The following is a 23540-nucleotide window of genomic DNA, read 5'->3' as shown; positions in this document are numbered from 1 at the left end:
CATGAGTCGGCCACCTAGCGGCGAGAACACGCATTACACCGTTTGCGAACCCTCTCTTTCTGGCGCACGAGTCTTATGGTAAAGTGAGCGAGAAACAAAAAAAATACGCATCGCCTACGTCACAAACATAGATTTTTACCATGTCTATAATTTGTGTTGACGTTTTTAAGCGGAGTTATACCCCCCTGCGGAGCGGTGATGATAGATAAGGTAGAAAAACTCAAGGCAATTTAAAAAAGGTACGACCATAGACAATACAATTGCGCTCAGTCATTCATTCTTTAGCCCAAAAGACTATTTTTAAATAAAAACGCTCTTGAAGTAGAAAAATATCAAAATGTTTTCTGAGGGCAAAGTTCACCTGACAAAGCATTTTATTTATTTATTACTCAATTTGTATAGCGCCGCTTTTGTGAGATATCACCTCAGGGGCGCTTTACAGTTGATGCAGGTATTACAAAAAAAAAAATATTACAAAAAAAAGTGAAGTTACGTTAAGTAAAATGAAGTATAGGAACAGGTGACACGAAGATAGAAGATGAAGATTCTGCAGCAAAAATCCTAGGTGGTGAAGAAACTGGACCAGCTGCTGCAGCGAAAGGGTCCACCGCGTCCGCCAACAGTGCCAGCACGAGGTTCGTCATCCGTCCAGGTATGTGTCTGCTGCTAATAAAGCGCTGACACCTCACACAGATACGAAACCCTGGCAGCACTGCAGTGCCGTTCGGCATGTCCATCGTTCATCTCCATGTAATCCTGTTCCTAGTGATTGTTGAAGTGGTGCATTCTGCCCGCAATAAAAAGCGTCAGTCGGGATAATAAATTACCCCGGGCTTAGCAAAACACTTGCTACTTGGGCCTTCAGAGTTTCCGAGAATTCCGTTGAAAACATCTGGGGTGCATTTACCGATCGACGTTCGTTTCAAATGTCGAATATTTTTTAACAAAATTTCGGAATATTCACTTTTGACACACTGCACTCAAATCACATATTATAAAGTTCTTATAACTGGTTGTTAAGTATATTTTTATTGAAGTTAAAATGTCGATTGATTGATTTTAAAAATAATTTCAAAGGGTGTTGCCTCATATCCCTTGAAAATACAAAAAAAAACAAAGCGGTCGGAGGACGCGTTAGGACGCGTCCGGCTGCCACGAATGACGCTACACGCTGTCCTAAGAAAATGAACTTTCACAGCTCATTTTCTCAAGAGGTAACTATGTCAGTGGAAACTTGTTAATTTGAGACAAAAAACCCAAAAGTAAAAAAAAAATGAATTTTGATCTTTTTTTGCTTATCTCGAATAGAAAAATGAATAAATTCATGATTACATGTTTAAAAAATATTAATTTTTACAAAAAAAATAAGATAAAACAGGATAATCATTGATCAATAACATGAACAAGTTGGTCGATGTAATCGATAATATTTATAAGTGTGGAGGTAGACGCCAAGAAGGCGTTGGTATGAAGCACTTTTAACGAGCCATTTAACGTCTTTTGCTATTGCAAAAACCTGATACTTAATTTAAGTCGGAATAACCTAAAATCTGTCAAATCACTTTAAAGTTGAACTTTCGTAGGTAGTACATTTGGGTCAAGTTCAGCGACCGCGGAAGTGGGGGGCTGAAGATTTATGGTTTGACGGACGCCGTTGTTTGTCATCATAACATTGTCAAATTTTTTTAAATATCCTTTTGTGTGAAACAGTTGATTTATGTGTGAAAATGCCTACCGATAAAGTCCTTGAAACGTGTTGTGTGAAAGGATGTACGGACAGAGACTATTCGACACAAGTTTCCAACCATAACCTCTGAGAGTCCATTTCGAGAATGGTGTTCAGCACGTATCATGACTATATCCTAAAAGTTATTCTATACTGCATCAGCCTATAGTAATAATAATATGTTTTGTTAATTCGGTTAATGTAATAATTATATTTATTTCAGAGCGTAACATCTCAACCAGCAGCGTACCCGTTGCTGCACAGGGGATGCAAGTAGAAAATGAAGGTACATATTATCTTTTTTATATTACTTAAAAGGGAATAGTTTTGTTCGTCTAATATGTCAATCTTTACTTCAATTTCTCAAGAACTATGATATATTTTTTCCAGAAATAAGTGCAGGACCCAGTCATGTCTTCTTTGCAACCAGCAGTGATGCTCTTACCGCACAGGGGATGGCAGTAGAACATGGAGGTACATATCTGTTTTATATTACTTAAAAGGGAATAGTATTGTTAGTTTTGTTCCTCTAATATGTCAATCTTTACTTCAATTTCTTCAAGAACTATGATATATTTTTTTCCAGAAATGAGTGCAGGACCCAGTCATGTCTTCTCTGCAACCAGCAGCGTTGCTCTTGCTGCACAGGGGATGGCAGAACATAGATGTAAAATATCTTGCATAGGTGACCCATATGATCCCACTAAGAAATTTGCTATCAACGCTCTTGAAATTCATTATGTCGTCGAGTATGTACTGAATTATAATTGCGAAAATTTATATCTTGTGCCCGCTATTGAAGAAACCATTGCCAAATATATATGTTTTGATTGGCTTAATTGTAACGAACATAAAAAAAAATATTCAATTCATTATCAAAATTACTGTACCATTTATAATCAATGCATGGTGTACCGATGTCAATAAAAAATTAATTGGCAAGGATACACGACCATACAATGAACCTGACTCCATGAAGAAAATCGCAGTACTGCGACATTTAAAATATGCTAAATATAGGAAGAAATGGTTGTTATAACTAATTTATTTTAAATTTATGTTAAAACCAATTAGGACCACAATTTGTTCCTATAAGCGTCTTTTAAATATCGTAGTACTGCCATGCTCCCCATTAAATCAGGTCCATTCTATGGTTGTGGTGTATCCTTGCCAATTCATTTTCTATTGACATCTCTATATGAGTAGTAGAATAATAACGAAAAAATAAATATACAAGTCAAATATTGTTATCGTTTGTAATGTTAAGCCAAATATTCTCTGATGCGGAGTTTACATTATTCAGTTTGGCTGTATTAGTCTGCAGCCCATTTTCAGTCACCGACTAGTGTTAATAAAAAAATAGTCGAATTAGTTTATTTTATACGTCTAGTTTATATAAAGTTCTACTTTTTTATTACATACTTGACATCATAATGAATATTCTCTCAACACCTTCTTTAAATTTTACTCTCTCTGTATTTGGTGTTTTTATTTGTTATTATTATACCCTATTTATTTATCAGGTGCCAATATGTATTGTTAAAACAATAACTTATTGTTAAATTTACTTTTCTGTTTACACTGTTACATTCTTTATGTTGTGTACTATTTCTAAGTTAAAAATATCTAAAAGGCATATAAAGTTTTTAAAACTAAAAAGTATTACAAAAGTATATACTTACTATTTATATATGAAAGCTATAAATATTTAAGTAATAAGATAAGTAGAAGGGAAACAAAAATAATAATAATGTAATTAGACGCTAATACAGCTAAAACAGTTGGTTGAATCGTTGACTGCCTTATTGACAATATTTTTTTCAATAGCCGTTGGATGTTGAAAGAAAATAACTATCATTTCCAACAGCTAGTTTTATATTGATTCAGTAATTTCTTCTAAATTCACCTTCTAAATGTGTTTTGTGCTTATATTATTGTATTTCATGTTTATATTTAAAAAATAAAATTATTGTACATGTAATTATGAGTTTGTTTTTCAGCTTCCTTCTGATAAAACGCTGTCCTGAGAAAATGAGCTGTAAAGGAAGATACTTTAAAAGTCATTTCTTTCTTAGGACAGGGCTTTGTCAGACGGGACCTTGTGGTCTTGGGTGACATTTTACTTATGTTTTAGGCTAATGAATTAGGTTTTAGGTAGGTTCCGAAGCAGAATTAAATTGCCTATGGTTGCGCCTTTTTTTTAATTTCCTCTATCCTTTGTCGATGGTGTGGTGAGAGGTCGGCGATGCGAGGTGTATACAAATTTGCCAGATCTATGGTTAAAACTTGACCAAACTAAACATATGGAAAGAGGGCGGAGTTATCAATCTATAGATAGTTGATTTATTGGGACTGGGACACGGTCAAGCGGCTTGATCGCAAGCACGTAGTTTATTGTCTATGGCACTTTGTGACAAGCATTTTGACCGTGTACCGAAGCTGGCTTGCAAGCATTGCGCAATTCTACGTGCTTGCGGCGGGGCTTGATGCGAATTTATATTTTTGTGGGAATAGACAAACGACAATAGACAAATAAATATCACGTATCATAAACAATGATATAAATTGAATAAAATTGTTATAAAATAGGTACTTAGTTATTGTTTTTGTGTTCAATTTGTAGAAATCCATCTAATTTAAAAATTCTGGAAGTATTTTAGTATTTTTTAATAATTATGACAGCGGTTTTCAAGGTCATTAATAATCAAACTGTAGAATAAATAATTTTCTGAATTTTCAATGGAGAAAACATATTTTTTGTATGAATACCGCACAAGATATTCATACAAAAAATAGCTGTAGCCTGTAATACACTTTGCAAATGCTCATGGGTCAAGCGGTACCTTAACTTGTACCATTCTTGACACCAAATTCGTTTCTTTTTATTATTTTATTCAAACATAAAGCTAACGTAAGAGCCAAGAACGCTTTGTCTTTGACAGATTCCATTTTGCCGCGAGGCACGAAATGACAGGAAGGCATAGAAGTACATATACATAGACCACCACGAAATCACAGGAAGGCGTGGCCATGCTTGACGGAGAGGCTTGATGCGGGCTGTCAAGCCGCTAAGCATAGACAATAATAGACAACAATAGACAACAATAGACAAAAAAACTACGTGCTTGCGATCAAGCCGCTTGACCATGTCCTAGTCCCTTAGCCGCTTGACCATGTCCCAGTCCCTTAATTCCAAAATTTTTAAATTAGATGGATTTCTACAAATTTAACACAAAAACAATAACTAAGTACCTATTTTATAACAATTTTATTCAATTTATATCATTGTTTATGATACGTGATATTTATTTGTCTATTGTCGTTTGTCTATTCCCACAAAAGGGACTTGGACACGGTCAAGCGGCTTGATCGCAAGCACGTAGTTTTTTTGTCTATTGTTGTCTATTGTTGTCTATTATTGTCTATGCTTAGCGGCTTGACAGCCCGCATCAAGCCTCTCCGTCAAGCATGGCCACGCCTTTCTGTGATTTCGTGGTGGTCTATGTATATGTACTTCTATGCCTTCCTGTCATTTCGTGACTCGCGGCAAAATGGAATCTGTCAAAGACAAAGCGTTCTTGGCTCTTACGTTAGCTTTATGTTTGAATAAAATAATAAAAAGAAACGAATTTGGTGTCAAGAATGGTACAAGTTAAGGTACCGCTTTACCCATGAGCATTTGCAAAGTGTATTACAGGCTACAGCTATTTTTTGTATGAATATCTTGTGCGGTATTCATACAAAAAATATGTTTTCTCCATTGAAAATTCAGAAAATTATTTATTCTACAGTTTGATTATTAATGACCTTGAAAACCGCTGTCATAATTATTAAAAAATACTAAAATACTTCCAAAAATTTTAAATTAGATGGATTTCTACAAATTGAACACAAAAACAATAACTAAGTACCTATTTTATTACAATTTTATTCAATTTATATCATTGTTTATGATACGTGATATTTATTTGTCTATTGTCGTTTGTCTATTCCCACAAAAATATAAATTCGCATCAAGCCTCGCCGCAAGCACGTAGAATTGCGCAATGCTTGCAAGCCAGCTTCGGTACACGGTCAAAATGCTTGACACAAAGTGCCATAGACAATAAACTACGTGCTTGCGATCAAGCCGCTTGACCGTGTCCACGTCCCTTAAATTCGCATCAAGCCTCGCCGCAAGCACGTAGAATTGCGCAATGCTTGCAAGCCAGCTTCGGTACACGGTCAAAATGCTTGACACAAAGTGCCATAGACAATAAACTACGTGCTTGCGATCAAGCCGCTTGACCGTGTCCAAGTCCCATTAGAAGCTAATTAGCTTAATGTGCATAGATAGGTATTCAATAAATGTTGACGTCTCTTGACCTGATAGTTCAAATTTCACATAAAATGTTCTGTGTTGACAGACGTAAAAATAAGTCTCCATCGAATGTTACGGAAAATTGCGTCATTCCATGGGCAACATCTACAATCTCTACAATTATGCTGCTTCTTGATTTTTTAGATCGTTGTTAATGGTCTGCTTCGGAAATAGTAAACGGGATTCGGATTGTTGACAAGGGAGAATTTTTATTATAATAGTTCTAGTCATCTCCCGATTTTTCCCGATTTCTTCGAATTTCTCCCGATTTTTAGGCGAAAATTCTCCCGATTTTGAATTTTTAGTTTCGTGAACACTGATCTAGTGATTGGTTTATTTATAGCATATTTATGAGTCATCATGTGAGCGGTTAATTTCTGGTGGCAGTGTTTATGGTCATCATTTTTGCAAATACAAATTTCTGTACAAGCAACAGGAAGTCATGCAGGAAGTGTACAGTAGGTAGTTGATTTATGGTGTACAGGAATTTTGTGCCACGGAGTTATTTATGGCAGTGCGTGGTTTATTTATGATTCACAGACAATTGACATTAAGATATAGAATATGCATGATGCATAATATGAATTAGTAAATAATCATATGTGTTTCAAGTCGTCTCAATTGAACAACTCCGATGTGAAGAAGTGAGTAAAGTATTAATAGTTTTTAGAGTTCGTACCGTGAGTGGTTTATTTATGGTTAAACCCATCCTGCTCGCCGTCTATGTAAAATAATGTTTCGGTACTAAACTAAATTATATTATTTATGTATAGTTTGTAAATATTCAAATTTAATTATCTTTGTTGTTTATGGTTTTTTTTATCTGTTCAAATTAATCTTTCCAAGAATTTCAACTTTGCCCTCAAAACATACAACAAACAATACATCAAATATATCTGGTGATTTTTTAATATTATTTATAATTTTAAATCCTTGTCCTGAATCCGTCTTAAAGCTGATCACTTCCTCAAATTAGTATTCATCACACTTACTGTTGAGCTAAGTAATATTCTTATTTTTTTTCAAGTAGTAATCATAATTTAAGTCTAACTTTTATTAAAATGACAACAAATTCAACAGTAGGTATTTATTTATTTTGCTGAACATGTTGCACATATATTTTTACTATACTTTCTGAAGAGACGGGGAAGAGGAGTGTTTATATATATATATATATATATGTAATATTAACAAAAACGGCAAAGCCATTTCAAGCAATGCAATGTTTCGATTATGAATGATGGTACTTTGCTTCAGAGTATCTTCTTTACTATTTTGTATTTATTAAATGTTTAATTACTAAATAAACTTTATTTGCACATACTGGATTTGAGATAACCCCCTGACAACAGAGGTCGTCATTTATATATTTTAAATTGATAAAGAGAAATATTATTACACATTCTATATTTATTTAAATTACAATTGAGTATTTAAAATGTCAGAAGATAATATATTATGATAACATACTCAATAATACTATTATGGAACTCTTATCTTATCTTAGGCCGCTCCCTCGAGCAGTGGAAAATCCCCTTCAGATAAATTCCTGAAACCTAAAAGAAAAAAATATTAATAAATTCTTTAAACATTATAACCATTAAAATTTACAGAAATACCTATTTTGTAAAAATGTATTTTAAATCATTTTTAAGCGTGAAATTTTAAGAGTTCCTACGGACGAACAGACGTCTGCTCTGCACACTTCCTTGTAGCGTACTAACACACTCGAGCTTGAGTATCTATCAATGTTAAGCCATATGCTAACAGTGTTATGCGCAGACGCGAGACGTCACCAAACTGTTTCCCTTGAAATTCGTATTTTTAAGTGCTTCGAGTATGTTTCCTAGGCATTCTGCAAATCGCGCATTCGTGTACGTTTGTGGATTTCGTATTGCTTGGGGACACACTTTTAAATCCCCTTGTGACGAATTATTGGACCGTCAGTTGGGAATCGCGAATCAAATTAAGTTCGATGATAATCTTGCAAGATATTATTATTTTTATTATGCTTATGTTTATGTTGATTCCTTACTGATCCATGAGGAAACATCGTTGTTTATGTGTGGTCATGGGAATTTTTATAAACTTTAATTTTATGAAGCTAGAATTCTGATATGAATTTGTTTCGCAATGTTTTTTTCATGTTGTCAGTTTGACCGATTAGTAGCCGAGTGACTAATGCGTCGGTTTACTACCCAGACAATTTAGTTGGGTTCAATCCTCTGCTAGATAAGTCCCCCATCACGACACAAGCAACATTTTCTGCTTAGTATGATTGTAGTAGGAATTTTTCAAATATTGTAGGGTTATTCGTAACCCGGGAATGTTTGTTATCCCAAAAAAAGAAATGAAAAAAAAGCTCACTTAATGTAATACAATTATTTTAAATAAACCAAAATTGTATTATATCATTGAAGAAAAAGATAATACGAACAAAAAAAGTTAAAGAAAAAGTGGTTACTCAAAATTGAATTACGTGTGTTTACTTTCATTGTAAGTAATAACATCTGTGGTTCGTGTCAACAGTGTTCGTTTGTTAATATGTACAACAATGGACAGTCATGTTTTGAAACGATGGTTCTATTTTTGAACTCTTGTTTTAACAAACAACTACTGTTTTATTGAACATCGAGTCCAGGCGCACACAAGCAACTTTAGCTGCGTCATTTCAAAATCAATACATATTGAAAAAAGTCTCCATAGTGTCGCGTCATTTTCATTGCACAAAATAAACAATTTGTTGATATTAGATGAATATTAACAGTGATAAATATTTTGAATTATTCTAAAATTTTAGAAGCCATCGGTAAAAAGTAAGATAAATATACTGTAAAATATTTTTGTAATATCATTTATAAACAAAACTGGACTAAAATGTGAACCCTTTGGTACTCCACTTGCTGCATTATTTTTTTTCCGACAAGGGAATAATATATTTGTAACATTGTTAAAATTAAAATATTTTAAATATGAGGTGGCGGAAATGTGGAAACTTTTTTATGAGTTACTGGTGGACCCCGCAATGCATCGCTATTGCTAATGTCTTTCTCGGACGTCTCCGACTTCTTCCACCATTCACTACTGTACACCACAATGTTACTGTTAAAAAACTATATTACATCAACTTTATTTCAACTCAGTATCTAATTCCGGTTCAGAGATATTGTGTTAAGTATTCCTCGGGCATCCCTGACTCCTTCTACCATTCAAACCACTCTTAAAAATGCCTGGCACTAATAAGAAAAATACTTTTGGTAACATCTTATATGTTCTTTGAATCTAGTTGAGAAGGCCCTTCCAGTCTGTCCGATATAAGTAGCTTTGCAGTCGGTGTGGTCACATTTTAATTCATATATGCCACTATTAACTGTTCAGGGTTGATCAATGCAAAACTAACTTTAAGCAGAATTCTTGCCTGAACAGACTATGCAATAATTACAATAGCGTATTATCCAAGGTTGATATTTTCAGTTGCGAACTTACCAAATACAAGAGGTCCATAAAAGAATATTTCTCTGATGGTTTGTGAATAATGTTTATGTCTCTATTGTTTATATCTCTATTATGATTTGATTTATATCTACAACCTCTCTCCATGGCTATAAATGTATTGTTTTGTAAATTTTTCGTTTTATATAATCTTTTGTTTTGTATAAATTTTTTAATTCATATTCCTTTGTTACAAATTTAATTTACTTATTCCATATTATGCTGTCTCAGTAGAGGTAAAGTCACAAGGAGAAAATCCACAATTGGTTTTATTTTGGCGATACAATACTTATGTACAAACTGATTAAATGTAAACTGTCGATTTCCCGAAAATTAATAAATAAATTATTAAGTTTAGGATTTCTACTTTTTGAGTTAAGGCTTGTTCCTATGTTATTAGTGGTCAAATAAAAAAACTATATTTAGACTGCATTTCAGCTTACCATTCAATGGTACATAGACTGATAATTTATTATTAAATTTATATTAGGAGGGGGTAACATAGAATCATATAAATAAGTTTGTAACATTAAAGAATTATGCAAGTTTGGATTGCCAGGGTAGTGTCCGATTATTGTTTTGTTGAGAGTTTTTCGGTTGGCTGCTCTGCGATCGGTTGGACGAGCGGGCTAAATAACGCGGGTAGGAAGGTCGGGGTGACAGTACGGGAGAGGACGATTCCGCGGTGTGCGTTGCTTTTTGGCAGACAAATTGATATTGAAAAAAATGAAAAAGAACACTCGGATACCATGAACCGATCCTTCGGAGAATGAAGGATTCAGACTTTCCGTGTAAACTAACCAAACATAAAACAAACATTTTGACTCCTGCGCGAGATCAGCCTGTTCTTTGTTCGAGTGTTGTTGTTTGGTGAGATTAAAATATACAATCAGTTATTTGGATAATAAAATAGTTTTATTTGTGAGTGTTTTTAAAGTGTAATTCCTTGGAGAATACACTGGATTACCAAGCATGGTGTCGGGGTGACACAAAGATGAATCATCATTGTCCCCGCGTAGCCTGCCAAACGTTCAATGGATGCTGGTTAATTGAGGATGGCCTCGCGCACTCCTTCCCACGAATATCTACCTGGAGCTACGAATATCTTCCCACGAATAACTCATTCGGATTTCGCCCCTGCGAAATGTCGTCCTGTTCACCGTTGGCGAACTCTCCAAACACTCTCAGACATGACAACATGATCAAGGTTCTTCAATGCTTTCACACATTCTGCCTCCTTGCTTTAGCCCCATCATAGCCCTGGTGATTGACAAGGGTCCATGCTCATCAGACGTGACAAGTTGTCTAAACATGGTATGACCACAATTTGAAAATGGCCTTGAAAGCCGAAACAGCTGTAACAATAATAAAAACTAAAATACTCGCAGAACTTAATAATAACATTATTAAATTTGAAAAAGAATATGGTTTTAATTTGATTACCCACACCAGCTTTTGTGGGTTCATTCAACATATTTTTTCTTTTAATGTTTTATCAACACACTTTATGAAGGGTAGATCTATCTTTTATGCCGGCCCTACTTTAATTGCAGAAGGGATTGCTATAAGTGTATGTGTATACTAATCTCTTTCTAAAGGTCCCAACTATATATATGTACTTAATATGTGATCAAATCTTTCTTATCTTCGTTTTTCAGTTAAAAATATATTTTATCGAACAACATTATTGATATAAATGTTCTTGATGTGATTTTATTTCTCAACAAATCCTAATCATCCAAGTATTATTATCATTATTGAACTCGTGGAAAGTGTCTTCATACAATGTATAAAATCACAGCAAGGAGATTGAGAGTACTAACTGAGAATTAGCTAATTTTAACTCACTACCTTCTTCCTTCCATTCTCTGAAATGGTAACCACATAAACAGGACAGTGACAAATCTGAAGATGATAAAAATAATAGATATGGTAAGGTTTGTTGTTTTTATTAACTTTTCTTCAGTGTTCTGTTTTGTCACTCTTATGTTTTATTCTTGTTCGGTTTTGTTACTGTTCTGTTTTATCACTGTTCTGTTTTGTCACTGTTCGGCTTTGCCATGGATCCCTCTGAAATAATCTGTTTATTATTTATTTTGTAGTCATGATTCTCTCTGGTCTCTCTGTCCTGCTATGGAAGCATTGGCGAGTGCGTCTCCGGCGCTGGATCCTCGGCCCGCTGGAGGTGGGGGTGGCCTTGGGCCCCCTCATCCTGCTGGTGGCCCTGGGGCTGCGCCTGGCCGCCCGGCCCCGGCCCCCTGAACCCTCCCTGGCGCCCCCGCTGCTAGTTCAGGCGCTGTGGGAGGAGTCCTATCCCTCCATTTTGATGTGGGCCCCTGAAACTCCGTTCCTTAATGATGTGGTACAAAAAGCAGCCAAACGGTTGAACTTAAGAGATGATGGTGAGGTTTAAGATGTTTTACTGTTAGACTGTCGCATATTTGAATCATCAGCCACTTTTCCCTAATGTGGATATTGCATAAAATGTGATCTAAGAAGTTTGAATTCTTCCCAAACCATCTGTTTTATGCCCAAACCATCTATATTAATAAAAATAAAAATGTATAAAATTAGGTCCAAATAGTTAAAAAGTATGGCTTTTGAAGTTTGCCAAGTTCAAATTATTGACAAATACTTCCAGAGTTTTGTTACCGAGACTGAATAAATGTTGTGTTGGGAATGCAAACCATAGTTGGAATGAGATACATATATACATAATATGTAAAATGTTAATGTCTGTCTAGTCATTCGTTTAGGTACGTGGAGATTGATTGAATGCGGGAGTTCAAAAACAATTGAATTTTGAGTTTAGCAATTATAATAAAAAGTTTAGGTTGTTTATGAAGTACAGAAATTAAAAAAATAAATCGTTGATGTCGTGTAATAAGTGAAATGCTAAATTCAACGATGCATCTGTGTGAGTAATTATTGTGTTTGTGTCAACTCTGGCCATGATACCTATATTTACAGTATTCTTTTTAGCTTTCTAATTTAGAATTATTTTTTTATTTTTTTTTAAATTTTTTTTTTAATATTTTTTTTTTTATTTAATATTTGAAAAAATATATTTTTACATAGATAAGTATACAGGATAAAATAAGATATAAAACAATAGAAATTAAAGTAGCCTTTCCTCACCATAAAGAGACGAAGCTCTTGTGTTTGGTGAGGGAATTCTAGTTCAATTGTGTACATGTTAGTATTAAGGTAAATAATTTATAAAGAAAACAACACAAGATTTAAACAATATTACTTCTAGATGTAAGTAGTAAACGTATTTTGGACTTATAATAGTTTAAGGTAATTTTTTAATTTAAGGTGAAATTCCTGAATATTTTCGATATTTTTTAAATTTAATGGAAGGTTATTAAAATAAATTATGCCTAGATAAAGATAGGTATTTTGAATGAGCTTAGTGTTAAATTTTGGGATTTTAATAGTTTTCTGGTATCTTGCTGATGTATTGAATTGCAAGTTATGAGTATTTGACTGCATTTCTTTGTAAATTTGAAGTATTGAATATTTTTGATACATTTTGTCTACTGTAGGTACTTTGAAAATTGTAAAAAGAATTTCGGTAGAAAATTTTGATGGTTTTTTCAAAATTACTTTGATTACCAATCTTTGAACTACTTTAAGTGGGTTCAAAATTTTATTATATGTTCCTCCCCAACCAATAATACCATATTGTAATATAGATTGAACAATCGCATAGTACACTCTTTTTAGGTTTTCCAGTCTAAGAATATTTCTAAGTCTTATAAATATATAAATACATTTCCTAATCCGTTTGACGAGTTCACAAATGTGTGTTTTCCATTTAAAATATTGATCTATTAATACACCAAGATATTTGATTTTGGATGTTGGACTAAGGATAGGACAAGTTTGATTGCAGTTAGTTCTGCCACATTTGTGTTGGTGTATTATAATGTTTAAATCTGGTTCTGATTTAAATTTATTGATTGAAAATGGGATAAATTTTGTTTTTTCTGTGTTTAGGGAGAGAAGATTTTTATCAAACCAAATTTTCAGTATATTAATATCAGCATTTGCCAAGTTATTAACAGTATTCCAATCCGTACCTTCGATTATTATGACAGTGTCATCAGCATACAATATTATTTTCCCGTTTAGTTTTTGTATGAATATGTCATTAACATAGATGATAAACAGTAACGGACCCAGAACTGTACCTTGCGGTATGCCGAATTTACTCGTTTTTGGCAAGCTAAACACATTTAGCTTGCCAAAAACGTAATAATGTAATTATAATGTAATTTTATGTTTTAGCCTTGCTGGGGTTTGAGAGTGAAGAAGTCTTGATGCAAAAGAAGAAAAACATAACCGAACAAAATACCATAGCCATCATATTCCAGGTAGAGTGCCATTAATCTATCTATCCAATAATATCAGATAGGATGGAACACCACACTCTTTGCTTCGTTGACATGCATTAATGTATTATTCTTGACTCATTATTTGTCAGTCGACTTTCTGATGTCCCGGCCCCTCTCATCTACTACATGCTTTAGATATTCTCCTAGTTACTCCTTTCTTCGTCTATCCACTCTACTCGACCAAACTGTTTAGCATCTCACCATTATCTTGCATTATTTCCTGTAATAATAATATAAAGATTGGATTGTTTCTCTAGCGCCTTTACGTGAGAAAATCACCTAGACTTATAACTAACTAGCTGACGTGTATCCGGCGTTGCTCCACTTTAATCTGCTTCCTATAAATATAATATGCATGAGTTATATATATAAACCTTCTGGAAGAAATTCTCTAAATGATAGTAAAAACCCTATCACAATCAGACAGACGCGGATAGCGACTTTGTTTTATATTATTTAATTTAAGATAACTTACAGCCAGAGATGTGCAAAATGGGTACCCAAAACCATTTGAAATGCAAAATGGAAATGGGTCAAAACTTTTCCATTTGAAAATGCAAAATGGTTTTTAGAAAGGCATTTCAAATGCAAAATACCTATTTTCAAAATGCATTGAAAATGAAAAATGGTTTCTCAGGTCAAACAATTAAAATAATTATAGAATTTTTAAACAATTTTGTCATTTAATAATGGACATCAATGTAGAACAAACATATTACATGATGGTAAATCCAAAAGCACCACGACTACAGATTATGAAACCACAAAAAATTTGCGCGGTACTAATGTGCCCAACGTAAAAACATAGAAACTGCTATCTAACATTTAATATTACAGCGTCATGGCCCAATGCTCAGTATTTTTTGTAATCGTATCACTCAATTGCCAGGGCTCCTACCAGGGAGCAACTTGACAAATGTAAATTATCTCTCATAGCGAGGTTGAGAACCAACTGATATTTGGGGCTTATGAAAAAAAGATGAAGGAGATAGTAGGAAGAATGTTGCAAAAAAGCATTTAAAATGGAAAATGCATTGAGAAAAGCATTTAAAATGCAAAATGCAAAATGGTTTTTAGAAATGCATTTAAAATGCAAAATGGAAAATACCCATTTTGCATTTCCATGTGAAATGGATTTATTTGAAATAAAGCACATCTCTGCTTACAGCTAAGATTTATTACTAGTGACTTATATCTAAGATATATAGATAGCGTTCATTGGTCTGCCTCTGTGTGGCTTCACATTCATCTCATCAATATAATTTCTGCGGCATTCAATTGACTTTTAACCTTTCTCTGCCTCATTGCCATACACCTGGCTTTGTATCAAAACTCCATTGTAGTGCTAACCTCGCTTCCGATTGTTTAATATTTTGTGCATTTTGCAGAATGCAAGCAGACACAGCGATCCAGGATCCTTTGAGTACCGGATCCGTTCTGCGAAGTCTTACGATACCTCCAGAACTTCACCGGAGGTGAACTTCCCCGGCCCTCACGAACAATATGGTGAGACAATGGATTAGTCAGAGTTTGACCATAAAATGTAGAAATTTATTAAATTGAAACAAATTTTTTTCCTTACTGTGGCAACATCAATTATGAAACAAATTAAAGTACATTCAGATGCTTTCTTCCACATAGTGTTTATTTTGATTTAAAACCTAATAAATAATGGTTTGTTTGATGTGTACTTTTGAAGATATAATAAAACACTTTTCCATGCAATTATTATCTCATATACAAAGGCGTAAGAAAATAGTTTAAATATTAGTTCTGTGGCTTGCTTCTAAAAGGGCTAATGACATTTTGTCTATGTATGTGCTTTATGGGATATGAGGGATTGCACAAACCTCCCCACATTCCGGAATAAAAACATAATTTTTTTTTGTTGCAATTTTCCCTCAAAATTGTATTATCTTCCGAATTCTAAAAGAACCTTTCGATATCGAGAAAGGATTTTCTGATTTTTGGAGGCCACCAATTGCTTTTCTTAAAATTAAAACTTGCTAAAAAGAGAAAATTCTACGAAGGCCTTGTGAAATTTGAAAAAAACTGACATTGGCCCTTTTAGAAGCAAGCCACGGAAATATCCTTAGAATATGACACAGAATCATCTCATTCTGGAAAGTAGCTAGACAAGGGTCCTAATTTGGTAAATTAATAAAGTCACTCGAGCAATTGAATCCTATAATTTCTATACCCGCTATATCCGATTTTTTGACAAAATGATCTGGGTATGACATCTTGTTCACATTTTTGCGAGCAACAAGAGGAGCCTAAAATTGAGTTTCAAAACCCTCCTTATCACGACCAAAAACCATGTTAAAACTGCGAGTGAGAAACCAAATCCGCTATATCATACAGAAAGTTACTATCAAAACGCGCTATATCGGATTCAACCAATCACAAGCAGTTATTTTGCCAAAATACAATATGGCCGCCGCTCTGACGCCACGCTCGTGTGTCAAAATGATCTACGCGTGTGTTTCTAAACCCGCCATGTCAGCTCAGTTGACTTTCAAAAGCCTCTATATCACGAATATATATATGAAGTGAGTATCAAAATCCGCTTTATCCATTTTATTTATCGAAATTACTTAATTATTGCTAGACATATATAGAAAAATAAATGCTTTTCGAAATTTTATTACTCCAATTCATTATATAAAAAATTGTAATGCAATTACTTATGTACGCTAGAGATGTGACAGTTTTTTGCGGTTTTCTCCAAATCAATGAAAGTTGATATAGCGGGTATAGAAATTACACGACTCAATTGATGTCATATATACATTTACCATATTATTTAATTAAGGCGATCCAATACCAAGTAATGCAAAATCGGATGTTTTTGGTTTGAAAATTTGATTGCTTAGAAATACTACAGATGCTTTAATTAAATACTGCAAGTAGAACACATCTTGGGCTTGTCAGCAATCGATCATTTTTTTGATAAGACCTTTTATAAGCCTAGAAAAAAATAAAGTATCAGGCCTAAAAAAAAACTGTCTAGTGCAAAATATCCCATTTACAAACCCATTTTCGGATATTTTTTTTATTGTATAATGTGGGAAATTCATTTTTTTATTTGATAATCGAAGGAAATTTTCATATATGTACCAGAACTTCACAAAATAAAACAAAATATGCATTTTCGCGTTGTTCATTTTTACACGAATATTGATCGATTTTCGGGGAGGTAACCATTGAATTTGCCATTGTGAAATAAACTCTATGCCGTCTACGTAAGGGTTACACGCTTTTGTATTTAGTTACCGCCCGGCGCTGACGGGGTAAAGACGTTCTTTATCTTAGTGCCGCTCTGTTCTGTGAAATTATTTCAACTAAAATCAGTTTACGTGTAATCGTTTTTTTTTTTAAATTCCTACTTTTATACAATGGGGAGGAAAGATAATAAAAAAAACTGGGTACGCTCAGTGGCCTAAAACAAAATACAAAAATATGCTTGAATATTTGGGGTTAGTTCAAATAATTTTTTTCATAATTAGGTACCTAAAAACAATAACGCAAGAAATATTGGTTTATTTTATGTTATTATGTTTAGAAATCAAACAGATAGGTATATATAATGAATAATAACAAATATACATTGCAAAATGAACGCACAATAAAATAAATTACAATCATTATTTAAATATACAAAAAAATTATTATAAATCGGTCATCATCGATTATAATTATCGAACACGATTAGACTATTAGGTAAGATATACTCATGGAGTAGGAATTAATTTTTAATTTTCGATGCATGCAATGTCTTTTGTAATATACTTATCTAAATGTTTTTTACAGGCCTCTACGCAATCTTTCCTTAAAAAAGATTAAAAAATACTGCTGTTTCAATAATTCCTAAATATAATTAGGTATTATAATTTATTTAATTTAGTCGATTTATATGATAATACTATTTAAAAAACAACCATACAATAATTTATTATTACTTCTTTCTGCCAAAAATATGTAAATAACGCACCTGAACAAAACAAAGAGTGTAGAGTGTAAAACCAATTTCAAATTTCGCGCGCTTCTGCGTACCGAAGCGACGCACAGTGGTAAAATTTAACGAAATTTGGGACGTATTTAGTCTTAAAAGGTTCCAAGGGTTAAGTTTATTACTAGGATTGTTATAAAGTGGTCAATTATTGTCAGTTCACGCATTACAGATTGCTTGTGTTTTATGTTTTATTCTAAATGGTCAATGCAGGTTTTGGAATTGTTCATTTTTCGAGTGAGTTCATTTATAAGGCTTAAAAAAGACCATGAGAGTCCTTAGATACTTTTTTAGGGATCACAATTATCCAGAATAATGATGTAAATCTCCAATAAGACAAACTTTTCATCGATAGATTGATACCATATTTGATTGCTTTCCAAATAAAATTTTGAGACAATTGGCATTTATTATTGTGATTTACTTCACATCGGCTTTTATTTCATTTTTATGTTTATAATTTGTCTTTGCGTAGCATTTGGTTTATTTTAAATTAAATTTGAGTAAGTATTTCATCCAACAGATTTCCAGGCTTGGAGATTTTTAGTTTATTCCATACGTAGTAATGCAAAATCATGTGTTTTTTGTTTGAAAATTTGGTTGCCTAGAAATGTTTCAGATGCTTTCATTAAATACTGCGAATAGAATACATCTTGAATTTTAAAATAATCGAGTATTTTTTAGATCAATCTTTTTATAAGCCCAGAAAAAAATAATGTATGAGGCCTATGAAAACTGCTTTAAAGATCAAAATCTCCTACTTACGAACTTATTTTTGCACATGATTTTATTGTATAATGTGGCAAATGAAGTTATTTATAAAATGATTAAAAAAAATCAAATATTTATGTCTGAACATTCACAAAATAAAATAAAAGGCACTTTTTGGCCATGTTTTTTTCTTGCATAAATCAAAACAGGCGGATGGTGTTAAGCGGGAATTTAAACCTTATCGCCATCTAAGTAAGGGATGTTATTGGTAGCGGCTCAATTTAAAATATGACACGACGTAGTGCATCTCCTTATATGATAAATGGAAGAGTTATGCATTATGCCGATATTATATTATACCGGATTTTTGACAAATTTTACCAGTGTGCGTTTATGGGCGTAATTGGTTAAATATAAGTCTGGGGTTCGGCTTTCTTTTATTGGTTCTCAAGTTTTTTATAACCCATGCCAATAGGCCGCGCCCCTTCCGAATTCGAAGGACATCTGGAATATGAGATCGTCTTAATATCATTCCTCAAAATATTCATATGGAAACATATGAAACTGCTTACTGCGGGTTAAAGCAAATGAATCCATCTAGATTTCACTGTCTATCCCATATTTTTAGGTTCTGTAAATTTGGCACATTATGGCAAGTAATTGCAAGCAAAACTTTTTGCGAACATAATATGCCAAAAATGTCTTGAGTGGATATTAATGTCTAACTTTATTTCCAGCTCAAAAGTATGAAATGTTCGTGTCCCTTCAGACTGCTATCGATGTTTCGTACATAGAGACGAAATCTGGAAATAAAATCAATAAGGTAATACCACATTTTATCACTTAACAATTGTTCGTTTTTATTATTTATAATTTTTGTGGTCAGTTTGTTGATTTCATATCTTTTGTTGTTTTTACATATCGAGACTGTGTTTTGGTAAAACCCTTCAAGCCACAAAATGAAAAATTTACAGGAGATGATAAAAATGTTCTACAGATTAGTAAAACTAATTAAATATCTTGAAGTTTATGTCAAAGTGGTTATTTGTTTTTCAAATTTTTAATATATAATATTGCATTTCTGTTTGTAATTATGAGTGATTGAGAGTTGAGTAATTTCATTTACGGTTTTCTCGAAATAACCTAAAAAAATTTGCATGCATAAATTTAGTTTTTAGCATAGTCAAATTACTTTACCATGTTATAATTTGAAGATTATTTCCATATGGAACCTGTTCGAATTTGCTCTCTGCGTAGTTCCATGAGCTGTTTTCAGAGTAGCCACACGGATCCTTCCGTCGGCTCCAGGATGTACTGCTGTTACACGCCCGAGTTTCCATACACAGGGTGGTAGGTTGTCCTCCTTCAGGACCACCATGTCGCCAGGCTTCAGCTGCTTGTGAAGTCCGCTGGTCCACTTCGTTCTGCCTTGGAGTTGAGCCAGGTACTCCTTGCTCTACCTCGACCAAAATGATTGTATTAGCAAAGACAGTTTTTGATAATAGGGAATTCTCTTCACACCAAAAAATCACTTATTATTAATTATTCACATGTAGAAACACTTCAGACACAAGAATACATAGTTTTTATAATTTTCAAAAATCATTTATTAAAGTTATAATGACTTTAAAAACAGGCGCGAACGAAATATTTCAATGCAGCTAAAAACGCCCGGTGATTGATCAAGCGTTCAAGGGCGAACGATGACGTCACTGTTGACCGGCCCAAGTAGATCCTGCCTACCGATGGCGTCGGCGGCGGCAAAGGTGTGACGTAGCACTTGTGACGTAGCGGTCAAAATGGCGCATGACCGTTTTCAGAGCCGAAAGAGCACGCAATTTTTAAAACAACTACAAAACATTGAAAATGCATTTAAAAAAAAAGAGGCACATAATAAAATAATTATCTTCATTGAAATAAATTATTTACAAAATGCACGAGAATTCCCTATTATTCAGTCTGTTGAATGATATATTTTTCAGGTTTTGCTCTGGAATAGCTGCCAAGTTTTCACCAACGAGAAAATGACCAGGACTGAGGGGATTAAGGTCATTTGGATCAGTGGATAGAGGAGTGAGAGGTCTAGAATTTAGAACTGATTCAATCTGGCATAAAACGGTATTAAATTCCTCATATGTTAGTGAGGAGCTACTTGCTATTCGTTTCAAATGATATTTGACAGATTTTATTCCGTCTTCCCAAAGTCCTCCGAAATGAGGCGCTCTTGGGGGAATGAACTGCCATTGTATTGCAAGTTTCGATATTGAATTTTCGATTTCATCGCTAGAGCTAGATAAAAAATTATAATTTTTTTTCTTTCTTTATTTTATTTTCTTTCTAAAAATTTATTTCTTTCAACTCATTGTTCGCGCCCTTGAAGTTAGTAGCGTTGTCGGAAAATAATTTATTTGGCCTTCCACGACGTGCTATAAAGCGTTTTAGAGCGTTTAAAAAACTTTCTGTGTTCAAAGACAGTACAAGTTCTAAGTGTATGGCCTTTGATACCGTGCATACAAATAAACATATATAAGCTTTAACGTTACTAGTTTTCCTGTGAATATCCGACTTTATCATAAATGGTCCACAATAGTCTATACCAGTCATCTTAAAAGGTTTACATTCGGTAACCCTTTCCGCTGGAAGGTCTGCCATTATTTGCTGCATCGTCCTGGGATTTGATCTATAACATATTACACATTTTTTGATTATCTTTTTTACAATATTTTTTCCATTTATTGGCCAGAATTTCAATCTGACTATTGCCAATAAAGTCTGAGTGCCTGCGTGCAAATGCAAATAATGATAATTTTTTATAATTAGCTCAGTTAAACAGTGATGTGATGGTAACAAGATGGGGTGTTGTTGATTTATTGATAACAATTTTCCTTTGGAAAGCCTGCCACCCACGCGAAGTAAATCATTATGCAAATAAGGATTTAGTGAACGTAGATTACTACCCCTCCAAACATCCCTGCTCGCCTGCAAGGCCGTATCTCTTCTCTGAAGGAATATGCTTGTGCTCGGGATATTAAAACATTCAAAGAGTCATCCAATTCACTTACTGTCAATTGACCATAACGCTTGCGCGATGCGTTCCTACAATTAAATAAAAATCTAAGTAAATAACCTGTTACTCTTTGCAATTTGTTTAGACTTGAGTACCTCTTAAAAATGTCCCAATCTTGTGTTACTATTGCCAACAGTGCAGTTTTTGTTTTCACTTCAGGTGGATCTAAATACGTAGATTCACTGCATGGCCAACTGGATTCTTCTAGCGTTAGCCAAGTAGGCCCGTGCCACCAAATTTTGGATATCAATAATTGAGAAGGTCTAATACCTCTAGATAATACATCCGCGGCGTTATCTTCCGATTTCACATGCTTCCATTGTGCAGGTTGGCTTGATTCTTGGATTTCAGCTACCCTATTGGCAACAAAGGTGTTCCATCTCGCAGGTTGTCCCTTGATCCAACATAAGGTTATTTGAGAATCACACCAGTAAGTTGTAACTATATCAGGTATATAATTCATTAATCTCGATAGTAAAACAGCTTCACAGAGTTCCAATTTGGGAAGAGATATGGTTTTCAGAGGCGCTACTCGCGACTTTGATATTATTAAATTGGAATATTTTTTACCCAAATCATCAGTAGATATCATATAAATGCAAGCAGAGTATGCCTTTTCTGAAGAATCACAAAATCCATGCAATTGCAAGTTTACTTGATTCTGACAAATTATTTTTCTAGAAATTTGCAAGTTATTTAATAGCGGTAATTCGTTTGTATAAGATTCCCATGCATTCATCATGTCAATTGGAATATTTTCGTCCCATTGAATATTTGTCTGCCACAGTCTCTGCATTATTAATTTTGCGACCAACATAACTGGTCCTATTAATCCTAAAGGATCAAATACAGATGCTATGGCCGACAGCATTTCACGCTTGCTTTGAATTTGCTTATTTATTGGATTCACTGTGTATAAAAAATTGTCCTGTTGATTATTCCATGACAGACCTAATATTTTTCCGTCATTCGATTCGTCACTAATAATCATACTTGACATATCCTCTGGTTTTGAACATAATGAGGGTATATTTGATCGCCATTTCCGCAAATTCATTCCAGCGGATGCCAAGATGGATATTAATTGTTCTTTAATTAATAGGCAATTTTGTTCACTTTCATCGCCAGTTATCAAATCATCCATATAAAAGTTATGTTTTATAATTTGACTGACCTTATAATTTGTTTCGAGATTTTCATTTGCCAACTGCTCCAAGCATTTGGTTGCCAAAAATGATGAAGGCCCCAAACCATAGGTGACGGTATTGAGATGATAATGTTGAATTTCTTCATCGGGAGAGTTTCTCCATACTATGCGTTGCAGATCCCTATCTTCAGGTTGCACCAATATTTGCCTTTACATTTTCTCGATATCAGCTGTTAATGCGTACTGGTGCTTTCTGATAAATAGTAATTGCGCGCATAAATCCTTTTGTAAGATTGGTCCTACCATGAGGGCATCATTTAAAGATACTCCAGTAGATGATTTTGATGATCCATCAAATACTACCCGAGTATTGGTGGTTGTACTGGACTCCTTCAACACCGCATGATGCGGTAAATAACAATAATTTTTAATTATTATTTTTTTGGTACACTAATGTTTTTAAGACAAGATTTTTTTTTATGCATAGCACAAAGGGTAACAATTATTTTACAAGCAATAATTATTCGCCTGAAACACTCATCCACATTGAAAAATCTCCTGATAAAAGATACATGATGCCAACGGGACTCGAACCCGTGTCCCTTCGATTTCCGGTCGACAGCTC

General features: G+C 33.8%; 1 protein-coding gene across 1 annotated transcript in view; it reads left to right on the top strand.

Annotated features, from left to right (window-relative positions):
- Positions 1-6446: 6446 nt before the first annotated feature.
- The window catches only part of LOC149418700 (phospholipid-transporting ATPase ABCA3-like), a 79643-nt gene continuing 62549 nt past the window's right edge, over positions 6447-23540 (top strand). The window contains exons 1-5 of the mRNA XM_089639150.1: positions 6447-6730; positions 11681-11980; positions 13872-13957; positions 15367-15484; positions 19439-19524. Coding sequence (XP_089495276.1) covers positions 11683-11980; positions 13872-13957; positions 15367-15484; positions 19439-19524 — 588 coding nt within the window. The 5' untranslated portion in view covers positions 6447-6730; positions 11681-11682. The remainder of the gene's footprint in view (positions 6731-11680; positions 11981-13871; positions 13958-15366; positions 15485-19438; positions 19525-23540) is intronic.

Source organism: Hesperophylax consimilis, chromosome 13 (assembly GCF_061612785.1).
Source record: "Hesperophylax consimilis isolate HC1 chromosome 13, BYU_Hcon_1.0, whole genome shotgun sequence".
In the NCBI taxonomy this organism is placed as follows: domain Eukaryota; kingdom Metazoa; phylum Arthropoda; class Insecta; order Trichoptera; family Limnephilidae; genus Hesperophylax; species Hesperophylax consimilis.
The sequence above is the reverse complement of the archived record's forward strand: the minus strand, read 5'-3'. Positions and strand labels throughout refer to the sequence as shown.